General features: G+C 32.3%; 1 protein-coding gene across 2 annotated transcripts in view; it reads left to right on the forward strand.

The window, feature by feature from the left end:
* Positions 1-23,759, forward strand: part of Stim (stromal interaction molecule) — a 124,542-nt gene extending 100,783 nt beyond the window's left edge. Inside the window, exons 11-18 of one of the 2 annotated variants that reach the window (XM_085961280.1) lie at positions 3,132-3,215; positions 10,186-10,218; positions 16,418-16,526; positions 19,014-19,265; positions 20,406-20,563; positions 21,344-21,434; positions 21,526-22,550; positions 22,738-23,759. In XM_085961280.1, coding sequence (XP_085817406.1) covers positions 3,132-3,215; positions 10,186-10,218; positions 16,418-16,526; positions 19,014-19,265; positions 20,406-20,563; positions 21,344-21,434; positions 21,526-21,760 — 962 coding nt within the window. In that variant the 3' untranslated portion in view covers positions 21,761-22,550; positions 22,738-23,759. The remainder of the gene's footprint in view (positions 1-3,131; positions 3,216-10,185; positions 10,219-16,417; positions 16,527-19,013; positions 19,266-20,405; positions 20,564-21,343; positions 21,435-21,525; positions 22,551-22,737) is intronic. The other variant, XM_085961281.1, reaches the window with a different exon arrangement.
* The last annotated feature ends 231 nt before the right edge of the window (positions 23,760-23,990 follow it).

Raw genomic sequence — 23,990 nt, forward strand, 5'->3', positions numbered from 1 at the left:
TTGGTCAAAATAGCACCGCTACACTACTGATGAATTTTCTTATTGGTGGTGGTAATATACCTATCTTTTTGACAGTTGTGACTTGGTTAGATAATGAAATCGATGACACTTATAGTAAAGTTAGATGTGGGGAGATGAATGAAGATTTTTATACAATTCTTTTATTGCATATGATTTTTAAGAGATAAACGATTGTTTCCCTTTTCTATATGTTTGGTTTCTTCTATTTATTATATCTATTAGACTGCATTGTTATAATATAGTGTTTTACTCTTAATTTATATAAACCAATTTTATTTAACACTCCTTTTAGTCATTATAATGTACTTGTAGTTTCGTGAATTATAAGTAAGAAATAATGAAAACAGCTTTTTGTATTAGCAGCAATAATGGATTATGTATTTATAGGAGACTGTATTTTGGCTTGAATATTGACAAATTTATAAACAACTTATAACTGACATTGGCGAAGGTTGAAAGTTGCCTGTGGAGATCCGATACAAATAGTGCACCGTAAACTTTGTCAGACATACTTATTTGTTTTCATCACAATCACTGCTGAAGTTTTAATTACATTTTATTTACCACATTTAAATAACACGTTAATTATATCGAATGGCCAACTGCTCCAAACCGCGCCAGTCGCGGTGTTAGCACTAAATGAGTTAACTAAGAATACAATTTGCAGATGATTGGTTTTTAAAATTCAATTAAACCCTGCTAAAAGTAAACCATAATAGATATTAGATAAAAAATATTCTTCTAGCTATAAAATGTTGTAACATTATGCCATTAAATCATACATAATTTTAGATATTTTATATAGAGTAGAATATTTTTTATCATTTATGGTTTGGTTAGGCAGAGTTTAATTGAATTATTAAAACTAACCAACACCATCGTCCATTTGTATTCTGGAGGAGCATGGAGCAATTATCAAGAAGTGTCTGAATTGTACAGTATACGTTGAATAATTATAAATGAGTTATTTTTATTAGATGTATTAACAGGTCTATAATCTGGGTCCAAACACACATTGAAAAACATGTAAATTTGCCAGATCCGGGATTAGAATCCGGGACCCATGACATTATAGGCCTGACGCGTAACCGCTCAGCCATTGTGGGTAGTTAATATAAACTTTAAATAATTTAATGATTACGTTATCACACTGCTTCGAATACAATTGAATAACGGATAAAGTATTCCGAGTAAATATATATTTACCATTCAATTGGCAACACGGTTTTAGCGCCCGCCACTCATTTCTTATATTGGTCTATGGATCACTTCATGGTTGTTATGATAGTTGGGCGACGGAGAAACTGACAATCATGACAACAATGCTTTTCTAATGTATTATTATGTATCCCAAACAACCTTTTACGTGAAATCTTATTGGATCATTTGCGAATTATCCTTAGTGTCTTTGATTCGGCCATCCTGTTTACTATACATCCCTTATAATAAATTTAGGTAATATTTTGCAATGTGGCCTACTTGAATGCAGAATGCTTCTAGTTGCATATTATCTTAATGCCAGATGAAGCTGTGACTTTGGGGCCTTACGTAATTCCATCTTATCCATGATAAATATTGCTTGTTTATGTCATATATTGGTGAATCTCCTAAAGCCAATCGAAATACGAGAGCATTCCATCTAGAGTATAGATCCAAATCCATGATGTATCTGTTTTGTAAACGTGTGATTACTGTTTTTTAAGTTTGTAAAGAGCCGGTTGCTGCCAAAAGTTGGTAAGTCGATAATTTAGGTATTTAAAGTTAACGGATTATGTGTCTATATATATATAAATATGTATTCTAGAAAAAAAAATACATAATCATCCGATATATAGAACATGCACATAAAGCACAAAGAAATTAGCATTATGCCTGGAGAGGGCATATCAATGATTTCGAGACTAACACAACTTTTCGCAGTAACCTCACGAAAGACTCTCAATTTTTGCAGCAAACACGAGTAATGAATTCATGGTGTGGCAATTTTTGATGACACTGCTCTCACTTATCTGTCAGTGGCTGGAAAGGAGGCAGCCATTTGCTTTTTGCTCATGGACACATCGCATTACACAGTGACGTTTACATTTTTTATAATACTCGCTAATAGGCGGATAACCACTATGTAGCTTCAATGAGATTGCGATATTTCATACATACTGCTCTAAGTTCAATAAAAACCAATAAGTATGTCTGACAAAGTTTAGTGTGCACTATTAATCTCCACGGCCTACCTCCACCCTTCGCTACTGATGACTATGTAGTGTTGTCAACTATTACCGTTTACCTGTCTTATTGTTTGCTCTATCTTTGCTGCTAGGCGGTTCCGATTCCATTGTAATTGAAACCTTGGCCTCGCTTCAGTATAAATACGAAATGCAGTCTTTCTATTATTACTAGATCAATTGTCTGCATAGTTATGAGTTCATTTTACACAGAAGAATGTTATCATCAGCACTGCCACTGTACCAACTATATATTATATTGTAGATCTGTGCCTCTTTCCATGTAGTCAAACGACGTCAGCTTAGGTTTTCCCATCCTTCCTTTCACTCCTCGTCTAATGAAGATGAGCTTGTGGCAATCAAGTGTCTAACGTCTGTCCAAAATAATATATATCGTGAGACAACATTCTGAAACTATTCTGATTATTTATAAAACTTTCTGACAACACTAACATTCAGGACAATATTTTAATATCTTTTCCAAATTATGTTTTTTTTTAAATTAAAAATTATAAATTTTACAAATTACAAATATTGTAGTCATTTCTTAATGGTATTTGAAGTACTCAGGTAGCGTAGTTATTAGGAATAATTGATTAAGAGCACTCACCCGTAAAGTAAAAGACGCGTGTTTGAAACCACTCAAAAAAAAAACTTAAATTTTCCTAATAGGTGTGTTTCTGTGGCTTTTCAAAATGATATAATATTTTTGATATTAAGTTAAGTACCTGCGACATAAATCCCCCGACTATTAAGAAGATATTTAAATAAGTTATAGATGTAGGTTTTTGGTGTAAAGGAGATGTACAGCCTGAGTGTCCTTAAATATCCTGTACGACTCTTATAGTCAGGGCGTGTGCAATAAAGAGATGTGTGGTTTGTTTGCAGTGCGGATTAGCAGCTCTCAGGATGATCTGGACATGGAGGAATCGTCTTCGATGTACGGGGGTCCTCCTGCGGGCGGGGCAGCAGGTAAGGCCACGCTCTCCACTGAAACCGCCACCACACCCTCCTCTGACCACTTACACGTCGATTAAGCTGTATATTATAATACTGCCTAAGCATTTCCCTCGCTCTATCGATAGTTTTGCAAGTGACTGATATAATAGATTCGTTGTATGCACCATGACGGAAAGGTCCAACCGGTGAGCTTAAAATCCTGCTTTGCTATAAAGAATGGAACCAAAGACTTTGACACCTTATTCTATAGAGAGGTATATGAAAGTGAAGCTGTGGAAAGGTTACTACAGCATTAGCTGCATTCGTCTTGCATTGGAAATTCATTTGTAGTCAAAAGAAAAGGTATTTTTTGACATCTCTACAATCTATGTTTTAGTGCAAAGATATTGTATGTCCAGTTTTTGTCGAAATTGAGTTAACACATTCGCAGATACATGTTAACTAATACATGCAGTGATAATTACATTGAAATCATTGTATGAATGTTTTACTTACTTTTTTTTAACTTTTCGATTTAGATACATATATAGAAATAAAGTCTTAAGATACGTCATTATCTAATGGAAATATGTGTGCACTGTGACACTAGTAGACAGGAAATATATTGTTTTAATCCAAAATACAACTTTTATAAACATTGTGTCGTATTCCGTTCCACAGTAGAGGACGCCGTGTCCGCGAACGTGTTAACATACACAAAATGTTCATCTGCATCATATCTTTATGCTGTAATAATCTTATACCTCCAAATAGGATATTTGAGAAGATACAGTATCATTCAAATACACAATATGTCCCTTTCTCATGCATCTCAAATTTTAAACTTCGATTTTCTCAAAACATACTAAACTGGACATACTATATCTTTGCACTAAACCATCGAATGTCATACATTTTTCCTCTTAGATATATTTGCAGTACGGTACTAAGATGCCATGTATTTGTGCTACAAGCGTAAAAGAAGTTTTTTTATAGAATGAACGATCGATATTTGTAAGATGATCGATCGCAAATAACCACTATCGAGTGATGTAATACAAAAAAATCATTTGAATCCCTTTGGCTGAATATAGTCTAAACTCTTCGAGTGGATGCTAATGCTGTGTCTATCCACCGTTCATTTACAGATCCTGTGATAAGAATCACCCATTATAATTGGATCGATGAAGTCATAAAGTCATTTGGTATCAAGACAAACTTATAATTTATTTTTAGATAAAGAAATTTGGGCAGCTAAATTGTACCTATATTATGATTTTGCGGTATGACTTCTCTTCAATATATTCTACTTAATTATCTTGTCTATACAGTTGAGTATGATTACAAGCTCATCGGATTTGGGATTTTTCCCAGATGCCATAGAAATCTTTTAACAATTAAACCATAATTCCCCATACAATACCTTATCTTTTGCATTCCATTATGCGACTAAGAAAAACATTCCCGGTAGAATTGTGAATTGCAGATACATTTATTATGTTTTAATGAATGCTCGTTTTCCTGTTTTGTCGAAACATATGATAAATTTAAACATCCATTCTATTCTCGCAAATGTTATATTACATTGCTTGGTTTCTGCACATCAGCCAATCAATAGATTACTGCAAACATCTGAAAAAAAATCGTAGCTATGTTTAGTCGGGTGTTTCCTGCATTGGGGACCGGGCGATCTATTGTAACATTCAAAGACATTATTTTATAGCTTTCATTTTTTTTTATAAAAATCTTGTGTCTTGCACAATGAATTTTTTATAACAGTCACTACTCGTCCATTGTTATATTAAATAAATATGCTGCTATATTTTGGCAAATTCCTCTAGAATCTAGAGCTAATTTATCAATCATTGCCATATTGTCAAAAAAAATTATACCAGTGCCTTAAATTTTTAACATGGAACGATCTTTAAATATTAGCTCTCTTTTTTTACATATACGACAGTGTGGCAATGATTTGCTTGTGCCCCTTTTTTAGTTTTAAGTTTGTTTTATTTTTTTATTCTGAAAATTTAAAGATATCTTTACACAATCGCCATATAGGAGCTTATTTATAATATTCTGCAGAACAAAAGGTGATTGTTTCATAGATAATTGTATCTATTGAAATTATTGTTTGTGGTTTTTTATTTTGATATTTTATTCTCTATTTATACTGATGCTAATGAATCTTTTTCCTCTGTTGAATATTATTATCTCATGTTATAGAATCTGTATTTTTTTTAAATATTTGTTTATGTATTTGAATTTTTCTATTATTTATATTATACTATTAAATATTTTCTCTCTCTCTTCAAGCGTTATAATACTATTATTCAAATTATATTATTATTCAAATAATCAACAATTCTTTTTGTTTTGTTTTGTACTTATAGCTAAAAGACTATTTTTTCTAAGGACATAATTTAGAATCGATTCCCATTTCTTAATTAGATAAATCTTTATTTAAATAGATAATAATTATAATATAAATTTTATTTATTACAATTTTCCCAAAGCTGATGAAATGCATAGTGATAAAATATCACTTTTAATTAGATAGTATCAATTTAATATATAATTAGCGTAGGTAAATTCAACTAAAATATTTATTATTGTGTATATAATATAATATTATAATCATGAAATACCATTCACTGTCATACATTGAGCTTCTGCTTGTCACGAGCCGAACCTTTTAGCGTAATATTTGCGAGAATGGATCAAACGCTTAAAACTCCATATTGTTCATACTCGCCACATTTGATTCGTTCCGCTCATGTCCAACCGGAGCTTTATATGATGCATTAAACTTCTTTCGTGTAGGGTCAATATTTATGGAAGACATTCTTTTCCTATGAATTACTTTAGTTAGCAATACAAATCTATTTCCTTACTGTTCGATATTCCTTCTGTTTATCATAATAATAGTGAAACCATAAGCTAAACTACGTTTTGTATAAGTCTAAGGGTCTTATGCATAGTAATACTTATTTAAATAAGTGGGCTTATGCGTTAGTCAGCCTGGTGGGAAAATTGAAACTGAAGTGACAGCTACAGCTGAAATCGAGTAAATTATATAGTTTCGGGTAAATCAAGATTGTATCAGATACGAAATTACCTTCGCAAACACCAACCAAAAAGGAATGAATAATTTGCATGCAATTGCGGATATTGCAAACCTTGTAGATTTCGCAGATTAATCGATAATATTATTAATGACCACGGAGATCATGTTGCCATTTCAATAATAAATAAAAAAAAATATGTTAGGCATATTTTATCCGCAGTGTGTGCATTTATTCAATTACGCATTGATTAAGTAACCATTAAATTATTGAAAGTTTATATTGACTATTAATTTATATTTATTCAATTTATATTGTGCAGTTTCATAATCAAAATAATTTGATGTTATTGATAACACTTCTGATTGCTCCTCATAGGGGTCGTAATAAGTAAATTTTACACAACGTCGATATTCTATGCATCAGGCCCTTACAATTTAAAAAAACATAGACTTGATTATTCAGGAATACAATAATATATACAATAAGACGCTTTCTTAGTCTTTCAAGTCATAAACATAGAAAGTAACACGCGTCTTGTAATTTATGAAATATAGTTTTTTTCTTAAATGCGTAACTTTTAATTTGATTAAATTATGTAAATGGCCTTAAATTATTGTTCATCTATTAAATACTAGATTATTGTTTATGATCAAATCGAATCTATGTTTTTATTGTTAATTTTAATTAGGTAGAATTTCTATGTTACTAAGACAATATTATGAATATGATTAAGTGCGGGACCAAGAACAATTTGTGTCATGTATTCGAATTATTTGTTTTGCCAATGCATATGACAGTTTTTATGGGTAAATATTCAACTCAGTAATGTAATTTTTTAGTGATATTGATGGTTATCTGAAACCTTTTGAAAACTCTCGTATGATTTGGCAAATAGCATGATTGCATTAATATTATTAAGATGTTAATGGTTAAATTTAAATTACAATTCTCGTAATACTGCCCTACTAAGTGCAGATGGGGTATCTGCATGTCAAACAAAACAGATCTTGGGTCTTTTGCATGTAGTTATGGGAATAAAAGTATACCGTAAAATCTTTTTCATCAATAAAGGGAAATTACTGAAGATATGCAGATGCTAATCTGTATTTATTAGGGCAGAATACCAACATATATTTTACTTTTTGTCTCTGGTTGCAATAACAAGAGTCTTCCTATTTGAAATATATATTTTTTAAAGATTTGTGACTATTCAACCACATTTTTTTCAAATAAATGAATACTATATAGATGTCATTCAATATCCCTTAAATATTAACTAATTTATAAGATTACTTTTTACTGTTTTTTTTTTTTAAATATTTTTGCTGTTGTAAAATTAGTAGTACATAAGCATACTTAATTTTTGTGCAGTGAATTTGTTGCTGCTTCAAAGCAAAATCATAGTCATTGTATTTTAGCACTGTCTTTTTTTCTATACCTGCATTTATTTGGTTGGGTTTTTTGTATACATACTATTATTTATTTACTAATTTAATAAATTAAATTGACGAGTGCCAAAAGAGAGGTCGGTTTGCAGTAAAGCTTTCTGGGGGAATGGATGCATTTCGTCAACTTCTTTACATACTATATTTATTTCCTCTTAGTGTACTGTCAGTGAATCGAAATATTACAAACTTATACATTTTTTTAGATATTGTTAACTAATTTTTGTCTATTGACTAAATTAACTTTATCAGTATTTCCTTCCTGTAGCATACTACTCCGTAGTTATAAAAATAAATGACTTTTCGGGCGTAGATACTACTTTATACTCTATTAGCAGTATTCAATTGGAAAACATCAACCCTTCTATAAGTTTTATTTCGCCGGATACTTAATTTTGTTAATCCGTCATCTGTTTGATTGATTCTTTGTGTATAACAATAATTATATTAGTATTTTTTTCATCTCCAAGATTCGCATGTTCTTACACGATAAATAATATCAATATTATAATATAATTTCTGGATATTTATGCAAAATATATTATGGAGCTTTTAAAATGTATTACACATTATTCATGAATATAATGAAGTTAGTGAAATATACCGATCATCATTCTGCAATCTTGGAATATTCTTATGAAACATTCACATTTACACATTGGTTTTTGTACATATTCCTATTTGTGCTAATGTCATCAATCATGTTCTCTCTCTTTCCATTTTTTATTTTCTAACGCTATTCTGACATACAGTTTTTAAATTTTGCACCATACAAAATGGCGTGCAATCATTCAAACCTTCCTAGGAAGTTTTATTTCAATCCGGGATGTGTTTTTATTTGCCTCCCCGATTTGTTCCCCATTTCCTGTGTTATGATTTATTATGGTGAATAGAACAGTTATGCAATTTTATATGTATCACAAATTATTCCAATATATAATAAAAATCCTGATATCGTGTACCTATTATGAGTATAATATCCTAAAATAATAATTAATCATTAATTTAATACTAATACTTACCGAAAACCATAGTTTTTAATGGCACAATATAAATCTAGACAATTTTATTTCATTGATAGATTGATGTGATACATTTTTTTTGTTAAACTGTTCTATTGTTCACTTCAAAATGCTCAGATATTTCCATCACAATAGTAGACACAAAAATCTTTTATCAATGTTAATATACTATCAAACTTCAAAAAGTTTGCTGCACTTTAGTGAGCATGTACCACAAAAAGAAATATCTCTTCATAACCTCTGTTTTATTACTGATGATGGTGATCACTGAAAACACAGCCATTGCCAACAATCTCCATTAAAACATTGATATATACCTCTATTCTAATAATACTTATTCAAATACCACCAACACTATAAAAATATAGATAGATGTGCTGCCAGTAAATAAAATTAGTTACCCAATCACTTATTCTAATCTATGGTCTCTTAAAATGTCAAATTTTGTTATTAATTGAAGCTGGCAACATTATCTAACTTTAACTGACCACAAAATATAAAAATATACAGAGCGGGACTTTCAAGACACAGATTATCAAAAGATTTAAAAACATCATTGAATGCGGAGGGTTATTAAGTCGGTAGGTATTCAGCACAATGAATGCTTACGACTGCTGAAAATTGTATCATGGAATTGACATTGCTTGACAATATTTTTATATTTACATACATTTTTGGGAGTAAGCTTTTTTCTTTTTTGAAACATGTCTGCACAACAGTGTTTAATTTTAAATGCTCAAAGTTACATAGATCAATATATTTTACTTAGTTAATTTGACGGCTTTCCTGATGGATAAAATTCTTTTTATAACTTTTTTGCTTGGCCTGTGGACCCTTAACATAGTCCATATTTTCTGGTGTTCGGATAAGTATATCATATTGCATTGGTCGATTTGTATAGAAACCAGCTTAAAAACTATTTTATAGCATTTTTTCGGTTAAAAATCAATTCAATAAAGTAACTTTAATTTAAATTCATTTTTTACGGACTCCAAATTAACTAAATACATTTTGTTAATAATTGTTAAGTAGAATTAACATAAGTATGCAGTTAAAAGAATTAACAATGCAGTTCTACCACGTAAACGCCACTTCAATGAATAATGATTGCATATAAAACAGGAGTATTTTTAGAAAGGGCTACTAAGAGCTAGCTAAAAGCTGTTACTAAACACCACAGAATCAATGTCAAATCATGCAAAAATATCATTGAGATACCTTTAAGGAGTTTAAAAGCAAACAGATCTATACCTATCTAGACCAAGTCTAAAAATAGTGATATATTATCTATGATTAAATAAATTACCTATCGACTTTCCATTGAGATTGGTAGACCACTCTACATATTTTTATATTCCGTGGTTATTAACAGTACTCGTGATATGCCTCCCCCCGAATAAAATTGTATATGCGTTACTTTATTAAAATATTTGGTTGTTTTCCCGCTTCTCTGTTGTCCATCGATCGACAGCTTGCCTGTCGAGAAGGTCCACCTTTGACTCAGGTAAGGACCCCATTTACTCGCTCCTACCATTCTGTAAGTACCAAAAAGTGTGAAATTAAAATTGTTGCATTATTTTTGTGGCTTGATATTGCTTTAGTATCCGTGTCTGCTTTCAATCGCTGGCTTATGGTGATAGTACATATTATATCCTCATTGTTTCAATAAAATCACCCATGACGATTTAAATAAATGTTTATGGTAACACTACGTAATTTTGATGCCATAAATAAAATCATTCTGTGATTGTAGTAATGAATTAATAAATCAATTATTTATACATTTAATATTATTAATCATTTACTTTAGTAACGGGTTGACTTGATGGTGTCAGAATCATATAGTATGGTAAAGGTCTTCATACTCAAATGGTGTCTGTGTAGGTACCTACATAATAATATTGAATGTATGTTATTGAGATACTGCTTCGAAAATGGATTTATGGTATGTTTCAACATTATTTTTCTTTGACATTTGTTATTGAAAAATTATGTATTTTTCTATATTTACCTCAAAAGAAATGCTCTAATAACATGAGTAGAATCGGCAACGCATGTCAATTGTTGTGAGTAAAGCTGTGATATTATGATGCACGTCGCGTACTGTCACGGCGACAAATTTAGTCTATGGTTTCGTTATTTTGCAGAATATTTTGAACGATCACCATCTCTGTAAATTCAATGATGGAGAGTGCCAACTCTAATGTTTTAGTTAAAATTACTTGCAATATTACATCCATAGATAATATTTTGAACAGAACCCAACCTGCAGACCATAGATAATAGACAACATTCTTATGGAAAATTTGTAGTGCCAACCACTAAAAACAAAAAACATGCAATTTTGACATGAGTCGAAAATGTGTAGGCATGTAGAAAAAAGATAGATAAAAAAAGTTCATTGAGTCATGCGGGTGTCGATGCAGTGCGGTATGCATGAGGTGACCTCATTGTTGTTCTGGTGATTTCAGCAGATTTTGCTACCTGACAATATTCGTTGAAAGGTTCAAAATGTGCTACGTTTTACACTCTAAGAAAAACGACATTATACATGTTTTCCCGTAGCGGCAGCTTACTGTTACTTCACATGATAGTGCACGACGTGCATCGTAATATAATCACAGGTTAATCGTCAACCTTAAATAACAATTATACGTAACAATTTGATTGTATCGGCGTTTATTTTGATTTGTTCATAAAATGTTTAGTTATTGTCAACAAACAATCTTTTTCTATATTTTCTTACTGCAATTGTCACTGCAAACTATTGGAGATTCGAACAAGTTACAAGTCGCCGAGTTGCCGTTTGTATTTACTAACATATTTTTTTGTTTTCTATTATTATTGTCTGTTTAAATAATGAATAGTCAGGAGACTATCATTATAAAACCAAACGTCAAACTGACAGCACTAATAATGGATGCAGCAAGTAACATTTCTCGATTCGACCAGACGGTTAACGTGAGTCTTCGAGTCTAGTCATGTATTGTGCTTTACATACTGATGATTGAATTGAAATGCATAGTGTGCCCATACTCGAAGGAAGCAGTTTCATGTTCAAAGTTCAAAGGAAGCAGTTTCATGTTACTTGAAATTTTAATTCTATTTGATGAAATTGTATTTATGCATGGAATAAAAGAAAAAGGTACATACAGGTTAACAATATAAACTATGACACCATATAATTAGGTTTAATTAAATGACATATAAACTGAGACATGGTTGATTTTATCGATTTAATAGGGATATTAATATTTCTTCAATGTTTCCATTATTATCTTGTACTCTAACAATTTGTTTTTAATTTTTGCTTCTGAAAATATTTTGTTTGTGTCGTGTCAAAATAACATTGTGCGGCTGTTCTGAGTGTCTATTGAAAGAGCAATTGCATTTTTGTAAAATGTCATTCGATTACTTGTGCATTATAAAAAGAACAAGAAAAAATATCAGTGCATTGGAACATATTATTTAAATATTTAACTAAGAAAATACGATGCAGAGACTTGACTTTTACTATTATTATGTATTATCATCACTACATATTTACAACCAAAAAATTCATAATGATGTTGTAACCAGAGCTGTTAACAGAACCGGAACCAAACACCAGAAAACCATTAAAGTATTGATGTTCCAACAGTTCTAAAAATATATTCTTTTCAACAATGAATCATTAAATAAGTCAAATATAATATGTAGTTTTTCCTGAAAAGCGGTTAGCCGGAATGGACAGTATAAATAAAATGAAAGTTAATATAGTTCTTATAGACCAACTTCTATATGAAGTCTTCTACGTCACAGTGTTGCATACGCTGACACTGTTACGCAGAGGTGAAGGGTGAAGGTAGGCTGTGGAGAATACAAATTTATCGCAAATGGTTTTTAAAATTTGATTAAACCCTGCCTAAATCAAACCATAACGGATAAAAAATATTTTCGATCTATAAAATATGTTTAATTATGTATGATTTAATGGCATAATTTTAGATATTTTTTATAGAAGGAAGAATAATATTTATCTAATATCCATTAAGATTTGCCTTGGGCAGGGTTTGATTGCGTTTTAAAAGCTAGCCAATATCCATCTTCAATTTGTGTTCTTTGTTCAATCAAAATAATAAAGTATGACTGACAAAGTTTAGTGTGCACTATTTATGTCAGATCTCCACAGCCTATATCCACCCTTCGTCAATGATGCATAGTGTCCATCGGTGCCATTGGTGAGTGTGTATAGTGTCAAACGGAATAGCATAAAACTTAAATTAATTAGACTTTAAATTCATACACACCATGTGTCGATAGTATAATTTTTTTAAATAAATATTCGATTGATTAGTAGCCAAGTTTACAAAAATTTATGGTCTTTGAAAAGGCACACAAATTTTCATGTGTGAAGCCGATGGAGTAGGATTAGATTTTTTTTAAAACTAGAGCCAAGCCTTTTTTAGAATTTTTGTTAGAATAATACCATTGGAACCGAACATTTTAAAAATTTTGAAATTTGACAGCTCTGATTGCAATAGATCCTTGGTTTTAGTACATAATTGTTTGAAGAACTTTTTAAAAGGACGAATTGAAATCCCTCGACCAAACCTTTCATGTTCAAAATAACACTGTGAAAGTCCTAGAAAAATTGGTGATACACTGGGATTTGAATATTATCTTTTCCTGTGGATTGTAGACGTTGTATGTATGATTAAAATTTAATAGAATGTTCTGGGCTGCATGTGTTTTAAGCCTCAATGACATCGAGCTACTTTACAAGCTCCTTGTTGGCGAATTTACAATCTGCTTGTAAACTCGCCCACTGTCATCATCGAACAAGCTAACAAGCAGATTGTAAACAATCTACCTAGAAAAGTTGAAAGCCAGTCAACTTTACATGCTACACGCTGGCGTGTGGGCCTACTGCGTCTGCGCAGTAGAGCGATGGTAGCGACCTCCCGGTAAAAAAACGAACTACTCAATATGTCTTGTCAAAATAGTACCAAAAATGACAGTTTCAACGCGCTAGCTTGTAGGCTTCTGAGCGAGTAGAAAGTTTTGTGTGTCATCATCACAATCGCACTAGCTGACTCGCCCGCTTTTAAATTCGCCAACAAGCAGCTTGTAAAGTAGCTCAATGTCATTGAGGCTTTAGGCATTATTTACATTGTGATAATTGATTAGATATAGGTTTAAAATTGTCAAATATGACGATGTAATATTTATATAATTTTCCGTGATCAAGTTTATTTTATTGTTTTTAAAAAGCTGTAACCTTTCTGTTTTCACACATATTTAAAAATAATTAATGCTCAAATGTAGCTATTTATTTTATCAAAAAGTCACTTTGCGATTTATAATAGCAGACTTTTTCAAATTAAAATGAATCCATAACACACAAAATCAATGTAACCTAAAATATTTTAGCGTGCAAATATTTAGAAATCATGTCTCCTTATGCTAATAATAATGATGTGCACCAGGTTCATTGTTAAGTTATATGGATTAAATATGAAAAATATATCCAAGAATTTATTAAAACATAATCTTTGAACATTGTACATTCATTCCCAGTGCTTAAAAATAATGAAACAATTCACATAACCTATAATTACACAAACTGAAACAAAAGACTATTCATTTGAGTTACGGTGTGATGAATACATAAATTACCTGCAAAATATGAAGAGTCCAGCCATATTGGAATAGACATCACACTAATGGAGTATGGAGGATCTAAGACGTAAAAGTGTTTCTTTATTTTCCACCGCTGCAGGCTGTGAAATGGTGATAGAGATAAAGGCAAGCGGTCTTTAAATGCCATATGGAAGACCAGAAACTCTGCAACACTAAATTGATATCTTATGAGTAGCATCGAACCGTTGTAACAAAGAATGCTGATATAATTTCTGTCTTTTCTGATATTTTATTTAGTCGTGTTCATTACTGACATTTTTATAATAAAGGTACATGCTCGATACGTATGAAAACTTTCAATTCATTAAATAAAACTAAATGATATAAGCTCGGTTGACAGTAGTTCCGCAAATCTGCAGTCGGTGTAATCGGTAACCTGTGGAAATGGGTAAGACATTGGCTAAATTCAATTCGTCTCCGCTCCACCCAGTGTGGCTTGAGTTTACATGCTCAGATAACTAACGCAAGTCTGTACTGTTCCAACTAATTTCAGCAAATTGTATACATAATGGAAACCTGCAGCTTGTGGAAGCTTAAAAGTTTAGCTTGTGCTTGTTTTGATCTGAGGTTAGTGCGAATAAATGGTCTTCAATCTTAGTGAATGTGTAATTCCTTAAAGTTGTCAAACATTCATATCTCTAGTTTCAAGATAAAAATCTAGTTTAAACTTTCTTCATAAATAAATCAATACACATTATATTTAAATTATTTTAAAATGAGCCTCAACATTAATTTTCCTTAAGATATTTTTGGATAAAGCAATACTATAGTTCGACATAACCCTTGCCATCACAAAATCAGAGTCCTTGTGATAAATACCTTAGAAGCGTGAGGGTTGACACTATTTTATCCCGACCCCCATTTGACAGCCCAATTCAATGCAATTATAATGTTAATTATAATCATAAGTCTACTGATCATTTAATCATTTCCATTCAATTGGAGAGTAAACTTTAAAGAGTGCAGCTATTTAAATGCAAAATCTGGAACATAATCTGCAAATGAGATTCTGGTGGAAAGAAATGAAGGATATTGATAGTGAAGAAGTTTAACAAACTGTGAACAGTGTACAGAAAACAAAACATAATAACATTACTAGACTGCGGCTTCTATATCTAGACATACACATCACCACGGTTGTTTCTGGAGCTAAAACTTTTGCAATATCGCCAGCATGCAAAAATCTCATGGCGTAATACTTAAATCGCAAACATGACGTAGATGTCAATATATAGAAGGCGAACTATACCATATACCCACTGACGCAGATGACAATAATAGCAATTGAATATCACTTACCATTGGGAAAAAAAGACAACAGAAAAATGGCTCCTCCCAAACTGAATATCTGTGTAAACAGAAATTTGTGCAAATTATCTGAGCATGTTTATGCGCCATAATATTTTTTTTATTTATTATTATTATTTTATTATCATTAAAACACAAAAATTATTTGAACCATTGATGATTCATAAGAATGGAAAATTTTTGTGTTGCAAACTTTAAAATGCTTTTTTGCTATGCATGCATTTAGCCACATTTTAATTTGGATGAATTTAGTTTTATACAGATTTGATATTTTTTCAAGTGTTTATAGATAGATGTAAAAGCTAAAATAATATGTTTTAATTACGTTAAGATAAAATGTAATAAATAATAAATGTAAGTATCCAAGAAAAACAAACTTCAAAAGAATTTTTGTTCAATTACCAAAATATATGTCCAGGACAGTACTTGGGAAGTTGCATAGGTTATAAATATTGTAATAGTGGCTGTTAATAATTTATTTCTTACGCTTTCCTCCATCAGCTTAGGTTTAATAACCGTACGGTATATATAACAAACCCTTCATTCAATTTAATCGAATGGCAAACATATTATTAAAAGCAAAATTATTTGTCTAAATTAACTGTCCATGACACATCAGCCTAACCTGAAATGGTTTGGGGAATCGTATTAATAACCGTTGGGTATACTTGTATATGTTTTTAAATTGTGTTTGTCAATCTTTTTGCACACAGGCGTTGATTCGTTAGGAGCTGCTTGGAAAGAGGACTCTTCGGGAAGCGAGGAACTGGATCCACCAGAAGGAAAACATTATCCGATGGATCTTCGATTAGCTGAAGCTAGGTTTGCTATGCTATTTTGTTTATGGCTTTACATGTCTGTGCGGGGTAATCATATGACATTACACATTTATTTACAAATGTGTATGTGATCGGGCTACAGTGATGAAGACTACCCATTCTAGGGAGGTAAACGAGACGAGAGTTGTTGTGTTTATGGGGACAGTGTCCCGTTGATTGCGGGGAATACATTTTGGACACGGTCATGATAAGCAATATTTCACGATTAACGAGGATTTAGAAAATAAAACATTTTCAAATATAACACTTTTATAAACTGAACAAAATTAATAATAAAATAAACGTCTTACATAAAATAAAAGTAATATAACTTTCCAATAAACTAAAAAAAATCGGTGTGTGTACTTATGTACGCGCGTTAGAAGTTATACTTCTTTGGCATAACAAAACAAAAGCAAAACTTGTGATAACCTAGATTCTTCGACTACCTCTTAATTATCTTGTTAAATTACACACTTAAGAAAAAGGACCGCTTATTGGAACGCCGTTGGTTTATTTCTATACACTTTAACTTATATTACTAAATTATATAATTATTTATCGTTGTTTTTATTTTTAAAGTAACAACTGGCACTATGACGTTAAATAGTTTGTTTACGTAAGGAATTGCAAATGGCCGACAATAATAAATTCGCTGCCTAGGCAACAGAACAATTCTAAACTATAGTATTATACTGTATAATCGTCACGATTGCAGTATTATACTGTGGCGTAAAGGTAAGTGTGTTCGGCTGATAACCGAACAATCGGTGGTTCGAATCCTATCGAGTGCGTTTATTTTTGTGTGAAAAAATTAATTATGTGTTACATGTCACACGCCAAAAATACACTCTGATCTGATTTTCCAAACGTGCCTAAAGAAGTATAACTTCAAAAACGACATTCATTTTGTTCGGCATTTCAAAAAAGAATCTACATAGACCCTGATTGGCCTGTCTGCACTTGTTATGTAAAATTGGTCGATAACTGTCAAATAATCTGATTGTATGCGCGTGATTCTACTTATTCAGGGTTTGCAATACCGGTATTTCAAAACCGGTATCCCAGTATATTCTGAAATACCAGTTTTAAAAATTAGACAATACCAACATATTCGGTATTGAAAATGGAAACAAAATGTATTGATTAACATAAAATGAATACGTGTATTAATTAGGGCGCTAAGTACCAAAAAAATAAAAACTGACATTTTTATAGAAAAATGTTCTACATACCAACGCCAATAACTTCAACTATAGTCTAAGTGCCTCAAGCAAGTCAAAAAAATTCAGCAAAATAATTAAACCTGTCGACGTTGTAAGTCCGTTGGCGTGTTTTATTTATAATGGTGTAAGTAGCACTGCAGTGGTCAACGGCATTAAATATAAAATAGCTGACGATGGTGTGTTGACACTTGCGAGTTCTTAATACCTAAAATTATAGAAGCGGCCGTGATTGCTTCACACTGTAAAACTACATTTTTCAAAAGGTCAGCTTTATGAAATTTTACTGCAATGACTCGGTATTTTGTAACTACAGGCAATACTACTTTTTGGTACTTAGAGCCTTATTTAATACACGTATTCAAATGGACTTGACATTTTTTTGTCAGATTACACTATGTCTGGTTTACTTCCATTGCCCTTCAACGTCCTGATAAGTGACCAGCAATGACACATGCATATCTGTGAAATACATTATTGTACTGGTATTTCCCTAAATTTAAATTTATCAAAATGTTTTCACCAGTCGCTTGCGGGGTTTAGAAGTTGTCAGGTATATTTATTGGTAGATTCTTCTGTTTTTTCCTTATATTTCACGAATAGTATTCTATAGTATTCAATAGGAAGTACCGAAATACCGGTATTGGTATTTTCATTTGGTATTGCAATCCCTGCACTTGTGACAATTTCTGTCAAAATAAGTGCGGGACAAAAAAAAAATATTAAAAATCGATCGCGATATAACGAATTTGCATTCGCCGAGATCGTGATGAACAAGGCTTACTTGTATACCAAATATATCATATTTGGTTTAGTTCGAAAATTTCAAAATTTTAGTTGTTTGTGAATGTCATTTTTGTATGGAAACTGATCTTATTTGCCCAATATTGTGACGCTTATCACCTGTACTCATACAAATATTAGTTACTATCGACCACAGACCCAATGATTGCATCATATTTGAAGGTGTTTGAAGGTTATCAGGAAATTTCATTACATATGGATGAAATAATGAATCGAATCGCGCTACTCTGTCAAATCTTTATCACTGTCTAGCAATGTTTACTGTTAAACTTTTACCATGTATGATTCAGTTATCTGGAGAGTTGCAATTCATTTCTAATAATAGTTTTAGAATAACAATTTTAATATCAAATAACCCGAACAAAAAAGTAAATCAAAAAATACCTCATCCATATACAATTCACAGGTCTGCATCGTAAACACGAAAAATAGTTTTTAAATTTAATAATATCTTTACTCCTTAGAGCCCAGTTAGAGGAGCGACGTGCCTTGGAAGAAAAGCGCACGCAGGAGCTGCGGAGTCAGTACATGGATCGCATCCAAGAGTACCGCAACTACTTCCTAGAAAACAAAGTCCAGAACGCTGGGGATACTAACTACAGCCCACAGCAAGACACGACTGGGTCTTCCCAAGACGTTCGAAGCTTAATAGAAGGAAGAAATGCTTCTAATGGAAAAGTGAAGGACACTATACAATTTGTTTTAGGCGGAGATAAGTAAGTTTATGTTGTATTTTAATGATTGAAAATTATAGTACATTTACGGGAAGAAGTCAAGAGGACATGCACCTCCTAGGTGGTGTGACATGGCCAAAAAAGAAACAAGATCGGTGCAGAATCGCTTCACATAGAAAAAGTTTGTCGGCGATGCTTGTAATTTCAGTGATTATCATCTTTGTTGGTTTTTCCGGAAGCTGTAAAACTTTTTTAGTAAATATCTATCTACCTATTGTATACATTATAAACGGAGCCTCAAGATACCGAAAGGCAAAACCTGTCACTAAAATCGATTCCTATGGAATAATACAAAACTCATTTAGAATTTCGAATTCTATTTCCATTAATTTCAATCAGCCATTGCTGATGCCAATTGGTATAGTGATGACAGTGTTCAACCAAATTGCTTCGGTTATTGATATACTCCATTATGTGAGACTGAATATAGATCCCGTTGTTTTAAGTTTCCTTAAAATACAGTTTATCTCGTTTGTTCGACACCTCACGCGTCTGTTTGACTGAGACCAAATAATGTTGCTCAGAGTAAAAAAGGGGGTGATTGTGTACTCTAGAGATAAAAAGTATCTCTGGCAATCGCAATCGCAACTGACACTACACGTTATCATTCCCCTTTTTTTTTCTTGAATAATGATCGCTCTCAGCCACGCAGAACCCTTTTCAACACACACAGCGATGTTCGAATTCATACACTTAACAGTACTGCCCTGTATATAAAAAGACAGTTTTTTGTCGTAGTGAAATTGTTGGAGAACCTATAGAAATAGACTAGGTAAGTCTAGTTAGGGATTATGTCAAAACAATCCAATAATTTTACATAATATAAGAGAAAATGTAGCTTAAAACTTGGGTTCTCCTACAAGAATTTCACAACAACCAAAAACACTGTATTTTTACTTAACAGGTGTACTCCCAAGCCCGAAATTTCGAGGAAAGAAGGTGGAAGAACATGCGTTGACATCTCAAAAATCTATTACAATATCAAACAACCGTGCAATCTCAAGTATTATATATATAGTGATTGAGTTGTCTGAATCACAACCAATCTAATTTGATTGTTTTATTGATTGTTTGACACGATAAAGTGCTTTCGGTTATCTAATATTCAATGCTATTTTGCAGTGTCAATTGGCCTGGTGAAGACATGTCGACCACTGGTAGTATGCCCGGACTTCGGCCGCAGTCCAGATCTCAGCTCACTAGAAATGTCCGTGGAACGATTCAACTGCCTCTCAGAGCCCCTCTTCCTCCTCCTAGAAGATTGCCACTTCCTTCACCGGGTATATAACATTTATATTTTATTTCATGCGATTTAAAAAACCTGTGTTTTATTTTTTTATAAAATACTGTTATATTGCTATGTAAAGTTTATGAATTGGTGCTCTAATAGATCAAGTAGGTACATTTTATTATTTACATGTTGTTTCATTGTTATGTTGAATTCGTTATGTAATAGTGACAATTTATAACATTACGGAAGAGCATTATATTTACATCATATTTACTTTAATATCTAAACAATCGAACTCCATAATTAACTCATCTTTGGCTAAACACCGTTCTTATCACCCACGATAATATTATACCAGTGATACACAATTATTTTTCAATTGAGCTGTTTTACCGTTTTCTAATTGTCACGGATAATAATATATTCTCTCCCGAGTCTAGGCATATTATTATTGCTCACACTTGAGGTGTCTTTGAACATATGTCATCTTTGAAGCAGAAAAGAAGTGAAAAATATAGTTTCTTTTTTAAAATTCCAATTTGACACATACTAATCGTTATATGTGACAAGTTATTTATAGTGTTGGGAAATACGTATAACTCTACATTGTATGTCGATAATATCTATTGAAATACAATTATCTTTATAAAAGTTTCACTGACCATGCTTTAGTTAGTGGACTGTAAATAAATGTAATGGATTTATGCCTTTAAGTATCAATACTTTTGTCTTGGGAAGTTCAAAAAAAGTTTCAATTTATTTAAAATACTGATGGCAATTATCGATACTTTTTCTTCCAATATGACATCCATACGTATTATTTTTTTAGGACGAATTATGAGATCTCGAAGTACAGAAGCCGGCCTCGAAGGATGTGGTAAAGATAAAGACCCTCCATCGCCACCTCGGTTGAGCAACAGGTTTGTGAAAACTTCATCAATTATCAAACATCAATTGATGAGTTTAATATCCACGATTCATTGAAGTATTGATTATACTTTATCGTTTTAGGTTATCTGGTTTAGCCCGTCATCAGACAGTGGCGGCGTGCGAAGTGGACACCGGGTCCAGCAGCTCGGAGCAGTCGCTCCAGATCGCACCGCCGGAAGTGGGTGTTCTTCCCGCCGATCCCAATTCCGCTCTTCCCGGACAGGTCCTCGACCAGACGGAGCCCCGTCCCCGGAGACGCAAGATGCACTTTCCTTTTGCAAAGAAATCCAAAGTGCCGGGAGTCAATCTCTCCTGATGAATATCATTTAGTTAATTGCACTAGGAACGCTCGAGCTTTCGCTGCGTCAGCCGAGCAAATTGTAAACGAACATCACGGTCGTGTTGAGTATATACCTGTTACGGATGAAGGAATATTGAGAATTAAAACTGATTATTGTAGGCATTGTTTGAATATATTAAAAATAAACAAATGGCCGATGATGTTCACGAATGTTCAGATCTGAGACTTTGAGGTTAGATATTCTGGAAAATGCACCTCATAGTTTTGAGCCTTTTCTCAAATGCTGCAATAATAGGATTAATGTAAGTACTTGAGATAAATAATCATTTGAACAGTTTTTTCGTGGTGGTGGGCATGCAATTTGATAATTTAAAGTTTGGAGGAGCCACCTAGCCAAATACTCCTTACTAATGCAGTATGGAATATTGAAATCCAACATTTCTTATGTCTTTCAAAGGATTTTCTATAGAATGGGCAGCTTGATTTTTTTTTATAAATTTTGAAGTCAGCTCATTCCCCTGTTGGAATAAAATCTTGTTTGGTGTTAGAAATGAAATCATCAGTATATTCCAATGTCAAGAAACCAGTCTCCTAATATTATTTTGAATTATCTTGAAATAACAAGTGGAGCAGTGGACAGAATAGAGCCGTAAAGATTACAACTAAAATATTACTTTACAATAGCCAAATGACATTTGATTTAAACTGTGAAAAGAAATATTATGAATGTTAAAAAAAAAAAAAATATTCTTCCACGTCGACAAAATGAATTAAAGGTGCTATGTATGCTCTGAAATGAAACTAAGTGTGAGGCCTCAGTGCCAGCGCTCAGCGCAGCGTCGAGCGTTCTGCGCAACTCAAACGTATAACCGTATAAATGTATAACCAAAAAAAGACATTGTCTACGAACATTTTCACACACGGTTATACGTTTGAGTTGCGCAAAACGCTCAACGCTGCGCCGAACGCTGCCACTCAGGACGTACACTAAGGGCCAGCAGTTATTTGACTTTTGAGTTGAGCAGTAATTTGTTTGTATCCATGGCGCATGTGTTGTTTACATGGCAGTCTTTACCGAGTATGACTTCTCATATGTGCCGTAAAAATCCTTTCTTTATTATATTACGATAAATACAACATTTACCTATTCAAAATTTCAGGAAACTAAAAAGAAAGAAATAATATATTAATGTCCCTGTTTTTAATAACTTGAATCTTCCAAAACTTACAAGTTACATTATTATATAATTCGTATAGAAATGAGATAACTCGTATTATTCTAAAAAAAATGTTAACTCGTGTACTCCAGCAGCCCTATTCTAGCAGTAGTGTTAAATGTTAACACGATATTAATCACCCGTGAGCATACTTCTAAAGAATATGCCCGTTATTTATTATTATGGTAATATGTATTGTGTACGAGCAGGTGCTAAATTAAATTTTAACAGTAAACACGACGCAGAAAAAGGCCGCAATTGTGTGAAAGAAAGATCAATGTATGTAGGTATTTTAATTGACCACCTTTGTATTATTATTGAACTTTGACTTTGGCAAAGATGTTTCTTATATGGGAAATAACACAATGACACATTCAAATAATAAATAACTTTATCTTTCTTGTACTCTGTTTATTATGAATATTGATCGAGTAAAACTGGTTTATTGTTTTTCACTACGTAATATAATGATTTGTTCATTTACGTCCAACTCACAAAATGCCTCGCTCGAATATTAAGGTCGGTACTGACTTGAGCAAATTTGGGCGCGCAAATGGTTTACGTATACGACCGTTTGTGCGGATTAAAATTGTCTTGTAACACTAAAGCGTATGCGCACGCAAATTTGTTTTTGTACTGACATGAGCAAATTTGCACGCACAGCGTTCGTGCGCGCAAATTTTCTCAAGTCAGTACCGACCTTTATAAACGGAGCTTTATTATACCATTTCAGAAATATCTTTGCCACTGAAATGACTGTGTTGACATGTTGTTCCCTTTAGATTTTAGTTATTCATAAAAAAAATATGGTTGTAAATAGGTTATGATTGTAGATTCGCGTGAATGTTTTTTTATGTAGCGATTTTATTGTTATTTGCACGTATAGAAGTGTTTTTTATTTACAGCGATGAGGGTGGCGTTTTTTTTAAATTTATTTTGGAGACATTTTTTCATATATATTATATCATTTATTGTGGTGATACCAATATCATGATATAAGTTTTCTGATGATCTGTATTCAGAGATAC

This window comes from Rhyacophila brunnea, unplaced genomic scaffold, assembly GCF_057557595.1.
Source record: "Rhyacophila brunnea isolate RB1 unplaced genomic scaffold, BYU_Rbru_1.0 scaffold_12, whole genome shotgun sequence".
Classification (NCBI taxonomy): domain Eukaryota; kingdom Metazoa; phylum Arthropoda; class Insecta; order Trichoptera; family Rhyacophilidae; genus Rhyacophila; species Rhyacophila brunnea.